Source organism: Netta rufina, assembly GCF_964035555.1.
Source record: "Netta rufina genome assembly, chromosome: 3".
NCBI classification, from domain to species: domain Eukaryota; kingdom Metazoa; phylum Chordata; class Aves; order Anseriformes; family Anatidae; genus Netta; species Netta rufina.
In genome coordinates, this window is record NC_140125.1 from 44,056,722 (window position 1) to 44,071,760 (window position 15,039).

General features: G+C 40.4%; 1 protein-coding gene across 10 annotated transcripts in view; it reads right to left on the reverse strand.

Moving 5' to 3' along the window:
- DISC1 (DISC1 scaffold protein) overlaps nt 1-15,039 on the reverse strand; it is a 200,629-nt gene that overhangs the window by 163,454 nt on the left and 22,136 nt on the right. For all 10 annotated transcript variants that reach the window (XR_014618305.1, XR_014618306.1, XM_084284389.1 and 7 more), the window contains one exon: nt 14,321-14,390. Coding sequence is in view for 8 of the 10 variants with exons in the window: in XM_084284389.1 (XP_084140515.1) it covers nt 14,321-14,390 (70 nt within the window). In the remaining 2 variants the exon portion in view is untranslated. The remainder of the gene's footprint in view (nt 1-14,320; nt 14,391-15,039) is intronic.

Consider the following 15,039-nt stretch of genomic DNA (forward strand, 5'->3'; position numbering starts at 1 on the left):
CTCTCTGGATCTCTCCTCTGCAAGTAGGTTTGTGCTGTTGCTTTGAACTCCTTTGCATAGGAGAGGCAATACATATATTTGGTGCCCTTTAGCTGGCCCCAATATCTTCCAGCTACTCACACAGGAGCTGAGAGGATAGGTCTGTGCACTATACACTACTTTAAAGACCTCCAACTGTCAAGCCAGCAGATGAGAATTAAATAAAAGTCTAGTACTTCATGTTTTTTTCTTGATTTTTCCAAAGGTTATGCAGTGTACTCTGGCACAGGTAGCCTTTCTGGTTGCCTACCAGGGCTGTATAAATGCTTTCGTTACCTTCCCCAACGTACTTCAAAGTATTCTGCACCACAAATAACATTCAGCAATATTTCTTTTAGGTATGTATAGGAAATAGTTGAAACAATGTGTACTGTTGCATTACATGGCAGTTAAATCTTAAAAACACTTTGGTAAATTAAGGTCAACATACAGTGTGTCTTTGTGATGTTGGAGCGGAAGAAATTAAGATCTTACAAAAAGCATAAGGAGATGTGCCTTGGAACTAACAGGCATCAATCCTACAAACCTGAACCACCAACCACACAAACAATAATTCTTTAGGTCTTTCTAGACAAAGAAATATGAACCCCATGGGGATTTGCCTTATGTGAAGGGAACTAGGGGCAGAAAAAAAAACACTTATCTTGGTTAAGAACTCTCCAGCATCGAGGTGCTCTGCTCCAGCAATGGGGCAGGCACAGAAGCCAGTGACCTGGCACATCTGCTGTGGAAAGAAGTAACTTGACTAGAAGCACAGAATGCCAGGAGTATGCAGAACTCTAAGAGCTTAAAGTTTGTCTGATATAAGAAAGGCTGCCTCTTTGGAAAGGGAAACCAGGGAAAGCTTCTATGAGCAAATAAAGTAAGCGTCTCAGAGGAACTAATTTTCCATCTCTTCTAACTTCTGAAATAAAAATTGATTTTGTAGACGACCACTTTGGTTCTTTATTAGTTCTTCTTAACAGCATTCATTCTGAAGGACAATTAGAGGCACTTCACAAGGAAGCTTCTATTAAGCAATTATACCTATAAAGTTAAAGCAATGAAAAAGGGCATCTAGACAAATTGAAACAGGCACGGCAGACTCAGCCTCTAGCTCCAGAGAGGAGACATGATGCTGTTGCTTACACTCAAGGGAGGCAAGGGAACAATAGCTGACACCACTAACAATACAACCTCTACAGGAACATACATGGAGGTGAAAGAAACCTCTTACCACCCTCCCCATTGCACAGGTTTGTTAGAGCCAGAGCCCAGGTTTGCTTCCTTACAGCCATAGCTCAGGGGATGCTTGCCCAGCAGCACTAGGAATGCTGTGTAACCCCATGGACAACTCCAGCCTTTACATGCCCTGTGTCTCCAGTAGCCATCGCATAACTGAGCTCTGACTGTGATGGGAACAGAATTCCTTTTTTTCTCCTCATCTCAGCAAAAGCAGCATTTGTCCCAGTACCTATACACGTTAAAAAAAAATAAAAAATCAGTTTCACATTTTTTTGACACGTAGAATAATTTTTCTTTTGCATTCAGCAAATAAGTATGCCACAGAAGAAGCAAGAGTCAAATGCAACTCACCTGTTTTTCTACCCAGACTGTTTCTGAGTAACTCTTGCCTGTTTACACTGGGGAGTCATTAGAGAGCCGTTCAGAGACATGCAGCCATATCTTCTCATTGCTGAATTTAAAAGGAAAGGGCTTTCTTCCTTCTTTTTTTCCCAAGAGAAGTAATAGCAATCAAATAGTTTTGCTGAGCATATAAGACTGCACCAAAAAATCCAGACTGCGTAGGCCAGTCAGTACAACATCTATCCACAAGCATAGGCAAAGTATCTTGAAAGCATGAAGAGAGAAATATCTCTTGCATACAGTACCAAACAGGTTCACCCAACAAGAAGAGCTGCACATAAATGACACAAGAAGGTGAGAAAGCAACAGTAACAGTAGAATAATATCAGAAAGCTATTCCAGTAGCGGTGCTTCTGTAGGCACAGTTCTCTAAAACACAACTAATTTTAATTCTTTAAAAATTCTGCTTTGAATTTAAATATTCCTCATTCTTTCTCCTCAGCATCTTCAGTGCTTCTTTTTCTAGAATATCTTATTTTACACATCATAAAAAATGTAAAGATATATACTTTTTTTTCTCTTTAAACACTCATACATCTTGACTCTTCTCCTCCTAGGTCCTGAGAGGCAGATGACCCTAGCACCCCTTCGCTCAGAACTCCTCACTGTTTCCATTCTTTTGGTTAGATGGCAGCAGCACAACCAACTCTCGGAGCGTGCCTGTGACTTGGGTAATATAGAACTTCTGTTCTTTCTCATAGAAGTTTTTTCCAGCAAGAAAAGATGATAATTTAAATATTTCAAACTTACACACCTGCACTAAGATATGAATCTGGGTGCTGTGCTTATGGGTATTATTTCACTTTGTTTTTAATTACTGCTGGGTGCTTTAAAAAGAGCTAAGATTTTTGTTTTATTCTTTCTTTTTTCCCCTCTAAAGGGCAGTTCATAGAGAACATGCTATCCCTGGACAACAAAACTATGACATTTGGCCTACGAATACAGAAGATACTGCTTGCATGCACTGGGAGAAGGTCAGAATAAGTGTAGCACCCTTAAGTCACCTCAGCTACTTAAACCTGTGAACGCCAGACTTCAGCAGAATTACTAACGTGCTCTTGTGCTTCTTGCTTCCAGTTTACCCGTTTGACTCTTGCTCGGATTAAGGATTGAGAACTTGTTCCCCTTGAACAGTAGTTGACAGAGGAGGATTTTTCAGTAATAAACCCCCCTAGTCGGCTTTCTGTTGCATTCTGGAGAGAGACCAGGGAGATCAGGGAGAGAGACCTTCTCTCCCTGAATTCCTACATGGTCATCATTAAAACAGGCATTTTATCTCAGCTGCCTCCTGCTGAGAAAGTTCTTGCTGTCACTCAAGCTTCAGACTGAAAAAAGCCAAGTGCAGAGCAGCAGGCAGAAATCATTCCCCCACTACCCACGTATTTAACAGCATGAGCAGTCACCCATATCCTCAAGACTGAGGGGGAGAAAATGCAGGGGAGAAAAAAACAAATGACCCTTTGTTGGTAAAATATTCAAATACCATTTTGCGGACAGAATGCCACTGTCAGATATTTTAGTTCTAACAAATATGAATTCACACACACTTCATAGTTTCTGCAGGTCTAATTTATTGCAGATAAAGCTCCTTGAAAAATTTTTTGTTTTCACAAAAATCCAGCCATTCTGGGAACTTCCTACAACCCATCTTCATTCCCTCCCTAAGGCCTTAAGGCCTACCTAGGTCAGTCCATAATTTAGACATCATTTGAAGATGGAAATAAGTTGCCATTTCCACCCAGTGTTCAGCTATAGATAGGACAGTACACAAGCCACAGCTTTAAGCTGACTGATTAAAACTTAAATCTACCCCAAGCTTGCTTGGTGCCAGGCTCAACCAAGGCACGATCAACCCAATCAATGCAGTACCGCATCCTGTAAATATAGGTTGACAAGACCGTGTATTGACAGAGAAATGGGGTGTAAGGTTATTCTGAAGAAACCAAACACAGTTGATGGTGTACAGCAAGATCCTAAATGCCTCTGCCATTTTTCTCCCTTCGTGTTCCATCAGCAATCATTTGCTGTCCTGCTCCAGTAGCTGCCATCAGTCTCACAGATGACGTGGCTGTGGCAAGCAGACAGCAAAGCAATTTTTTCCCCATCAGAACTGATGCAATGGAGGGGAATGCATGCAGGGACTTGAATACACACAAATCAAGTTCACAGGGACTGTGTATACGATGTAAAAGAGGGAAACAGGAGCAAGGTCAGCTAAAAGAAATGCCACCTTTTTGGAGAGAATAACCATTATTAAAGTGCTCAGCTGCTCCACCTGAGACTGAAGACCTTAAGTGAGTCTTCTCATGTAAGCACTCGTGCTGTTTCCTTCTGAATGGTAGTATTTTCAAAGACTTTTGCAAAATGATTCAAAATAAAGCTAAGTAAGGGTGAAGGACAGAAAAGGGCAGTGACTGAGCATGCAGGCTCACAGCTGAAGCAGGGAAGATCTCAGAGCAGCGCTCCCTTCCAGAAGGCCAGCTCTGCTTCCAGCTGACGATGCTCTTTTTGCATCTGCCATATCATCTACGCTGTTCCTCTAAATTCATACTGTAATAGGGAGCTTATGAATTACATTCATTTTTATGGGAAAAAAAGTGTTTTGCTAAGTGACCTACTTTTGGGAATGTATCAGGGGATAACAGAGTGTACCTATATACATTTAGAGGTTGCCTTACTTTTTTTTGAAATCTCAAACCATAAATAAAGGCAAACCACACCAGAAGAGATGAAAACTTCATTTGTGAAGTACAAAAATAGTGAACCACTTTAAAATTTACTTTATAAAAATTACACAAGAGCTTTTTTATATGCATTTGACAACGAGAAAAATTTACTTACAAGTTCTTTGTTTTTAAACCATACCTTTTAAAGAATAAAATCTTTATAAAAAGAATTAAAAGAATAAAAAGAATTACTCCAAAACCGGATAAAGCAGAATTAAATTTAAGAATGTGACTGATAGTCACACCCCTACTCATATACCTTTTTTCCAATGCCCCAATTCATTTCAAAACATGTACAGTTCTGCAAGTGCCAGGTTGCTGGTGAGACTGTATGGTTGACCTTCACCTTTATGATCAAAAGAAAAAGATGAAAGTCGCAGCACTGAGCATTACCATCTCTTCCACCTGTACTCTCCTTCAGAAGATATCCAGCAGCCTAAATGTACTCTTCATCTACAGATGTTTTAATTTTACTTTTTCAAAGTTAGATAGTATCAATTCTGAAGAATTACTTTATCTTAAAAAAAGAAAATAATCCAAGACACCCAATAGCTGGAAAACAAAACAGCTACAAAAAAAAAAAAAATAAAAGAAACACACACACAAACTTTCCCCAATATTAGTCCTAAGAAAATGGTGATGGTTGTGAGAGTTCCCCTAGTTCCCCTGAATATTTCCCCAGCTTATGGAATTTTTCCAGTTCAAGAAATCTCCTGAGCGTGTTATGGGGTGGGGCTTCTTTGTTGTTTCGCTTTCTTGCTTAGTCCAGTCTCCTGCAGTTACTCCACATCCACAATGTGCTTTAATGAAGAGCTCTTCATGCAACAGACAGCTGGCACATGGAACCATTTCCTTTGTTTTGGCTGGAACCTGGATCACCTTGTGCCCCCCCCCCTTAGGCCTTGCACTTAAAAGTATGCATAGGTGCATTTCTTGCACCAGAAAAGCATGCATACAGTCCATATCTACGTTTAATTTTCCTTGACCAGTTCCCAGCCTACTCAATCATTCCATACAAAGCTGTTCCTTAGCTGAACATCTTTGCTGTCCTCTTCTGGACCTTTCACAGCTGATTACACCCCTTCTGAGAGGAGACGACCAGAACTGTACACCTGCATCAGGATTTGAATGTGGCACAGTGTCTTCTGTTTTGTTTCCTGGTACGTTTGTAACCTAACTTTTATGACTTATTGCAAAGTAACAAGTTCCAGGTGCAGAAGCAACTTCTGCATTTTCACCCTGAATTTTCTAAAGTATAGTCTCTACCATTTTGTAATGCAAAGCTAGAACTGTTTTTCCCCACATAAATCACAATCATAGAATAAAATCATAGAACACTTTGGGTTGGAAGGGACCTTGAAGACCATTTAATTCCAGCCCCCCTAGTGAAGCTGGAACAGTAAGACAAACATCCAGGCACACAAATTCTTCCTAAAGGTGGTGTGTCCATTGGTTTGTCAGGTTGTGGTCAGACACCTGAAAATAGTGAAAAATACTGTCTGAAAGGTGCCAAGATCCCTACAGAATGCCAGTCTAAGAAAGCAGTATATTTAACTCAGTCAACACCCTTGCTTACAGTCACAAACCCATCTTTCCTGGCTGTTTCACAACACAGGAGGAAGAACGTGAAGAAAAACTTCCCACATTACTGTTCACACAACTTAAACCCTAGATCTAGGCAAAAATGTTATTAAAAAACATTTATTCAAGACTGCATAGTAAGGATTAAAATTATATTGTTATGTATGTCAAATTCAAGCCTCTGTCTCCTGTGAGCTCTCACTTAGCATGCCTGCATACAGCAGCTTTTCAGCACACTTCGGTTTGTACTTCCTTGCAACACACCTTTCAAAAGCTTGTTCAGGCAGAGACAGAAGCTGAAAAAAAAACTCTTCAATTTAGATATTGTAATTTTAGATGTTAGATCAGCTGCTCCTGTTACAAGGCTAGGATTTTAGGGTTGAACATTAGGACAGCACAAATATTTCAGGTTCAGCATGCCATGAAAAAAAAAAAAAAAAAACAAACAAACAAACAAAAAAAAAACTACAGTGAGCCACCTACTTCTAAGCAGGCCTTTTTGTTGAGATTTATCCCAGGTGGTCTATTCTACACCACCTTTGGTGCAGTGCAACAGATGCTTCATATAGTGCCACAGCACACTCAAATCCAGGCTTGTTTTGTTCTTTACTACCACCAATACAACTCCTCATGAAATTGAACGAACCCTGGATGGCTTCTAGCAATATAAAAGTTAAAGCCTTTTCTTCAAAACATTATTTCTCCAGCAAGCTGCTGATAGCAGAGAGACAGAGGGACTTGGGAATGCCAGAGGATGCATGAATTAACAGCCACCAGTAAGTCAGGGGGACAGGACATTCTGCAATGACCTAATTGGAAAGGATATAGAGCTTTATTTCTATTTGCTCCCAGATTATGTCTGCATTATGCTGATCCACAGCACCTCACTTTGCTTTTTGTTCAATTTGACACAGATCAAACCAACCCAACTCATTTAATTCATTGATTTTTTTTTTATTCCTTAAAAATCTCAGTGAGCATGAAGACGTCCCAATTACTTCCCACCTCTCTCACAAAAATCAAAACCAAACACAATGACTAGCATTCAACCAGTAGGATGGCAGCAGAAGCTTAAAACTGACATTGTATGGGATCAGCTTGTACACTCTCACCACCAGCATTTCCTGCAGTCTCTTAAATTTTTGTCCAAAGCCTGTTACTGTGTAAGAGTGCTACAAATTTCCTATCTTCATCTTTTTGATTGATATTTATTGCTACCGTGCTATCACCACCCTAAAAAGACTAAAGATGTCCATAAAACACGACTTTTTTTTTTTTTTTTGCTGCTTTAACCATCCCTAACCTTCCATAGGCTAAAGAAAAGAAAACGTGCACAGCTCACACACGGTGGAAGCAGCACAAGGAAGCATCAGAGAGGGCTGACATACCTACAGAACCATGAATATACCCAAGTATGGGCAGTTGGGTCTGGGCACATAAGACAGTAGGGAAACCTCAGGAGAACGGAGAAGTTAATTGACTCAAGGCAATCCCGCTTTGCAGATGAGTTTGACAAGTGATGGAAGGTCCATTGAGATCTCCAGTAAAAGCATCTTAAAAAATTCACCCAGACACCGCCCAGTGACCAGCAACGAGTGTTGTCAGTTCCCCACAGAGAACTGGCATTGGAAGTCTTGTGTGTTTGCTTTCAAACAGTAGTTACAGCCTTTCAGCATCTTTTTAATCCCCAGTTGCACAGAAGTTATGCTGCCATGCCATCTAGGAGTTTCTGTCCGTGTCCAGCCATCTATTAAGCAGGCAGTAATTAAAAAGAGCAGGTGTCCCTCCACTCCTTTAAAAAGGGAAAGACAAGGGCAGCAAAATCAATTTCTAGTTGTTGGTTGAATTAATAGTCGTATTGCCTCCAGGGGTCACGTTGCAAATGGAAGACAATTTTCTTATTTGAAGTTAATATTTCTAAAGAGCAAGGGAAAGATAAGTCTGTCCTGAATATAAAAAAGGGCTGCATGTTTTTGCAAGTGAAAAGTAAGCAGATGGGCTGGGTAGCAAGAGAGCCATGTCACTCAGTCAGTGGGTACTGTCCAGAAAGCATATCAACACTTCTTGTGAGTTACACCCATCAGAGCTCCATGCCTCAAACTGCAATTCAGCAAGTACACGAGTCAATTATGCATAATTGCTTATTTTGTTCTGATTTTTTTGTTGCTTGTTTGTTTGTAAAAGACTAGCCAGGCTGTCTGGGAACAGCTTGGCTGCATCATGGACTGAGAAAGAGTCCTGCTATCATAGGAGGGGTAGCCTGTGGTGTCAGTTTTAGACAGCAGATGGCTGGGAGTAGAGAAAGCTTCCAAGCACATGGTATGCCAAAACTTCAGCAATTTTCTTTTTCTCAAGCAGCTTCCAGGAACACAAAATGTAGCTGAACCTCTTCCTGCTGGCCAAGATTAAAATAAGAGAACGTAGTAGAATCCCATAAGATACTACTGCTTCCTGAAAAAATATTTAGGCTGCAGAGTCCAAGCAAAGACACCGCATTACCAAAGCAACTTCCTCTTCAATATTAGCTAAGGAATTAAAGATATAGAAAATATGATGGCATTTTCAACGTGTGCGCATAAACAGACCAACAGCAAGATCCTGTTCTGCCTCAAAGATGCACCCTGACATGACAGAAACTGAACAACAGGGACAAAAAATGAGGGTCAACATCAAAAGCATTTCCAGAAGTTGCTGACTGTGCCTACCCTACACATGTAAAGAGTAAAAGATTATGGTAATGAGAGCTGTTAAGTATAAAAATCCAAGGTAGTAAAAGAGATAAGGTAAGTATTAGAGTCAAAGGAGTTTCAGACCTTTAAATTGTGACCAGCTCAACCCCTGTTCCTACTCTATGATTAAAAATCAATAACAATTTGATAAGCCTGGCTGCATAAAAAGAAACGGTTCCTCCTGCTAGTAGGCAGAAACTAAGACCAAGCATTTGAACTGCAGCGTCCTAGTCCACACACAGCTGGCACCAAGTTAATAAATGGATATGGATGAAAAGAGTTCCCCTTTTAAATTTCAGACTGGTGTCTTGATGAGAGTATGCCAGATAAGATGGAAGAGTTGCGATGCTTTTGCTCTGTTTTGCTGCATGGGAAATTAAGTTTAATTTATACTTCACATAAGCACTTGCTTTCCATAACCACCCAAAACCTTTTTTTGGAGGTTATGTGAATTAGTCAGAGAAAGACAGGATAAACAAGATTCGTTCAAAGCAGATTAGGTTTTGATAATTTGCATGAGCCTGTCTTCCTATCCCCTTAAAACCTTTACTCTGGTAAGTTAAAAAAAAAAAAAAAAAAGTAACCCAAGACAACATACCCACAGATTCCAGAAAGCTTCTACAAAATTCTGGCAGAAAAAGACTGAGAGTACAGCATAACAGAAAAGCCCTGTTTGTCCCATCCGCCCCAAGTTTTCAACTCCATGGCCTCCAACATTCCTAACAGGTCTCTGCAACACGGCAGCTCTACCCCTCCAGTGTCCACCACCTTTTATTTTATTTAAAAAGAAAACGAAACACACAAAGACTGTTTTTCTGCACTGGGTAATGCACAAGCCCACAAACATTCACCAGCACATCATCATGAGCCAAGACCTAATCCAAAACAACTGAAGGCTCACTTGATGGTAAATGTATTTACAGCATGAAGTTTCATTGCTGAGATGGGATAGACTATAAAGCCATTTATGCTTGTTATGACAGAACCTAGCTGCCACGTTGCACTGATGAGGAGTTGCTCTGATCTAAGTGGCCTAAGAGACACTAACTCCAAACGTGATCGTGCAGGGAAGTTACCATTCCCTACAAGCCAAGAGTCTGTATGCTCACATTCCTGTATACATTTAAAGAACCACGCCAGTAGTTCTGTAAAAACTTATTTCTGAAGAAACAACAGGGCATGTGGAGCCAATAGTGCAGTTCAGCAGCCAAACTCAGTCCCAACGCTTCATTGCCAATCCATTTGCCACCTGCACCAAGCAAACCTGGGAAGTTCAAAAACCACAGGAAAGAACAGGAAAAGGATTCTAAAATGTTTGGGCAATAGATTTGTACTGAGCAAAATACATTTGCTTCTACTGCAAGCACAACTCCCACAGACACAAAAATATCCTGGCTTTTTTTTTTTTTTTTTGCCTCCTATATTCAGCAGTATGTTTAACCTTGGAGCTGTCAAGCTCCATCATGAATAATGAGCCATGACAACATTCCAAGTGATCCTTGGAGAACAGACCAATTTTTACTATATGCTACGCAAGGCAAAACGCCGTTATCATATTCCCATGGCATTGTACCTGCTCTGAAAATATACAGTAATGTGGCCATCAAGAGGAGACCACAAGTAAATACAGAAACAAATCAGCTACTTCCAGATATTTCATCACGCAGAGATGCAGAGTAAGCAATAAAACACGAAGTACCCTAATGTTTCCTATTTAAAATTAAATGAGGGCAGAGAAGGAGATTCATCTCTGTGAATATGCATTTTATACAAACACTTCCCAGCCTAGAAATACTCGTGTCTGAGGCAGCACACAGTCACCACAGGAGGATGAGAGAGGGGCTTGGTGGCACCCTGCAGGTCTCGCAGCAGTGTACTCACCTGGTGACCTCTAGCAGATGAACATGGGACAGAAGAACAACCTCTGCCCTGATGCACTCAGAGTGCAAATACCCCCCCAAGATACACAAAGCACTCCCAGAAAGTATAGGATATACTATACTATAATATAATATAATATCAAATAACTGGGGTTATTTGAATGACTAGTTGAAGTTCCTCTACACCAAGCCCCTACCACACAATTGCAAGCCTTCAGGAAGGACAAAGCACAAGTAATGGCAAAAGTCATTTCTGCTGGGCTCCTCCCAAGCTCAAAAGGAGGAGGAAGACAGAACAAATTGACTGGGGGGGGACAGATAACTTGGAAGAAATAAGCTAAGGCTTACAGCATTTAAACATGGATTCACAACTCTCCCAACAACAACTAAGAGTTGTAGCTCAAAATATCCCTTAAATAAAACAGAGAAATTCATCATCTGTTCAGGAAACAAGTGCTATTCATTAACATGCACCTGAAAACACAGATGTTCTCTGACAGTCCCAAACAGCAAGCACCTGTTTTGTGTTTATGCAAAGGGGAAAAATCAAATGTATCCTTTCTCCTGACCTGTTTGCAGCGAGGTATTTGTTCATGCCTTTGGGAAGGGGGCAGCTTAGCCTTACTGTGTGTCATTTCTGGGTCTAGTACCAGAAGTAAAGATAAAGTATGGCACTTTCTCCTCTCTGCAGGGGCACCATTTTACCTACACTTCAGTTTCAAAATTTGCTAGAAACTATGACAACTTTCAGAAAGCACTGGAGAGCATGGAGGCATCAATGTCATTTAGATGACGTGACTTTCTTCAAGCTGCTAAAATTGCAGGAGCAAAGAGCAGAAACCAGTTCTGAGTACTAAAAACTCCTTGAAATAACAGATCTTCCTGTTGAAATGCTGTAGAAAGAAAAAAAACCAACAACAACAAACTTCCTGCAAGACTAGATGGCTTTTAAAAGAGTCAAAGTCAAAAAAACATATTGAAGTCTTGTCTACAGGTAAAGTTAGACCTGAGTCACTACCACTGAAGCAAGTGATACTGTATTTATTGACATTTTAACTTCTGATCTGGAGGTATAGCCACTGGTGTGCCCCACCTCCACCTGCTCTCCTCTCCTCACTTCCATGTACACAGCATTTCACAGCTAGCTATCTGCACCACCCAAGAGCTCTCCCCTTTCCTCCGAAGCATTCCCAAATCCATCAGTATTCCGATCTCCTATTCAGAACAGCTCTTTCCTTACCAGAGGACTCCCTATATCCAAAGAAATCCCCTAAGTTACAGGGACAACAGTTTTCTCTTTCTGAGTAGTACGAACATCCTAAGATCTCTGCATGCACCATGCTGGTTTCTCCCACTCCCTGATAATGTATTTCCATTTACAGAGCACATCATAGCTGTGTGCGTTTAGCAATTCCATTCCCTGCTAGCAATATTTGGCAAAAAGATCCCTTTAAAGAAGGCTAATTACAGATTTCAGTCAAACAGAAATTGGTACCAGGCCAATCTGCAAGCTCTTTAATAAGCTTTTAAACTTCACTTTACACCACACACGACTTTGTAACTCCTCCGAGAGCAGTGACCGCTTAGTTCTAAAAGCAAAGGTGGAAAGCACGCCCCTGCAAGAGGTGGAAAGAAATTTGTAGCTCTAATTCTTCTGGCAGCACCCATACCTGTCTTTCCCTGGAGATTACCAGCCTACATTTCACAAAAAAAAAAAAAAAAAAAAAATCAAGGAGCCAGTTCAGGATAAGTAGTCTCACACACAAAATGGCTGACAGTCATATCAGAAGAGGAACAAAGACCAGTAAGACAGAAAGTAGGTCAAGGGCTCAAAAACTAGGAAGAGAAAACATTAAGGATGCACGGTCACGCACTGGAAAAGATTGCAGCATTTTGTGAGAACATCTGCATTGAGATGGAGTTCCAGTTTTCAAAGGGATGCAAGAGTCCAACACAAAGTCTTTCACGTGCCTCAGTATCTAGTCCCATAACACAACAAATTCTTTCTGCCCATATGAGCCAGACTTGGCACAGAAAAGAGCAATCCCACCCACAGGTGCTCCTCAATACCCTTGTCCTGGTCCAACTTTTGTTCTATATAAACTGTGCCCACAGCACCTGGTGAGATCAGTTTGCAGCCAGACCATTTTCCTAAGGGGAACTGATGGAAAGCTGCAACCTGCCCTCCATGCTACCTGTCCGAGAACTAAGGTAGAAACTGGAAAGTGTAATGGATAAGTGTCAACAGAAAGGTGGTCCCACTTAAAATTTACCAGACTAGCAACCAAGAAAACTAAGCAAGAACCTTCTGAGCAAGGTTAAGCAAGTCATCATTTTCCAAGGCGGTCAATGACTACATGGCATCAGATCAGGTGTCACACCTGATATACTTTTTTTTTTTTGCTTTGTTTTTAATCAAAGTGGATGAGCACCCAGAGAATTCCAGCTAAAATCTGTGGGAAGCACATGCACTTCATACACGGCTGTCTCCAATTGGGAATTCAATCAATGGGCACTTAAAAAAAAAAAAGAGAGTAATAAGTGTTACATGTAAAACGTATCAATGTCTATTCTATTTGACAGAGATGAAACCCATGAATAGATAACAACGTGCTCTGCTTATAGCATATCTAAAGGTTCTCCTCGTAGACTTGGAACAGTGGCAGATTTTTCTTCTGTATAGACAAAGCTTTGAGAGGCCAACAGAACCACCCTTCTGCAAGGGCTACACACATTCTCCTAAGACACTGCTAAAATACATTTGTCTTGTCTTCTTGGGGTTTGGGAGATGAAGGAGGGAACAGAACCATGATATGACTGCACAGCTTAACACTAACTCTGGCACAGACACAGGCAAGCCACAAGTTTGACTACTCAAAAAAAAAAAAAAAGTGAGAGGAAAAAAGGGGGGGGGTATCTTTTTCAAGCTTTATTATCTGAAGTGCCTTTGCAGGTCACTGAAATACTTGCAGTATTTCCCAAATGAAGACAAATTTATCAGGAAGAACTTCACCTAGAACTTCAAGACTGTTAAAATATGTTTTCTGTAACAGTAGTCTGCATTCAGAAAACCAAGAAGAAACCTGAGATGTATGTTAATAGATGCTCTAATTATTAATGCACACACACACACAGAGCTTATGAGAGGTGCCAATCCCTTTGAATGGGAAAGCACTATTCAAATACAGATACTTGCCAGCAGCTGTATCACCAGTCATATCCCCTAGTTGGTTTTGATTCAACTCAGTGGGCATCAAGTTAATCCCACAGGACAGTATCATTCACTTTTATCGCAGCTACTGACCTCATTGCTGTGTTTGAGCTCTGCTGTAGTGTCATGACTAAATGTGGCAAGCAACAAATCACACTCTGTCAGCAGCCAGTGCCTGTCCTTTCTCCTTTCGAAGCTTTCATTCATTTCTGTATTTTTTCAAGTCATGCTGCTTCAAAACAGCTGATCCAGATGGTGGATATTCGCATTTCAACCTTCCCACATGGTGATGTGGCTCAAGAAAATAAAAACTGTTGCTACCTGCTGCTGACCTACTTCTTTCTTTAATTTGTTTCCTGCCATACCACAGAATGAACAATAGAGTTCAATGAACTCATCTTCCATACCTAACCACAGCAGTGTAGCAAATATAAAATAAAATTAATTGGGAGGTGGTGGGGTGGTGGGGGAGGGGATATATGAGGAAGCAGCATGATTCAGTGGGAGGTAGGGGGGAGCAACTCTCACCTCTGTCATAATCATCTTCCTCTATTGCTTTTTCCTGAAGCCTCTGAAGCCGTAAGATCAAGGATTTTATCTACATACAGAAAAGAAATACTTATAAAGAAGTTGCATTTAAAAATCACTATTAACTTTTACATAATATAAATTTGCATGATTACTACTACATCATTAGAAATGTCCAATTTTGAGAGTTAAACTCAGCATTTGTTAACTGGACAGATCTATTCAGAAATCAGCTGAACGGCAGCCACTTGATCCAAGCATGGCTTTAGTCCAAGCATCTACAAAGAACAACAAACAGCATTTCTTGCAAAGCAAAAGAGCTTGTATGAGCATTGACTAACCGAAAGGGTAAGGATTATTATAGGATTCTGTCAGCGTAATATCTATTTTTGATCACATTCTACTCAATATTCTGTTCTTCAGTCCATTTAACAATTTTTTGCCTATCCAAGTTTTGCACAGAACAAATTCAGAATTCCATATGCAAACCACATTTCCTTCAGCATGTAAAAAGAGAAATACAGTATGAATATTTTGGGTCAAGTGTACTCACGATATGGCACAGAAAACTGTGTTCACATGCTGCCAATGAAGTTTCATTAAAATATAATTTAGGCTCATCTAGAAAGTGTTGACGTTTCCATTTTCTGAAATGTTCATATTACAAATGATAGATGGGAGAGGAAAAAAAAACACATACAAAATGCCCTTACACACCC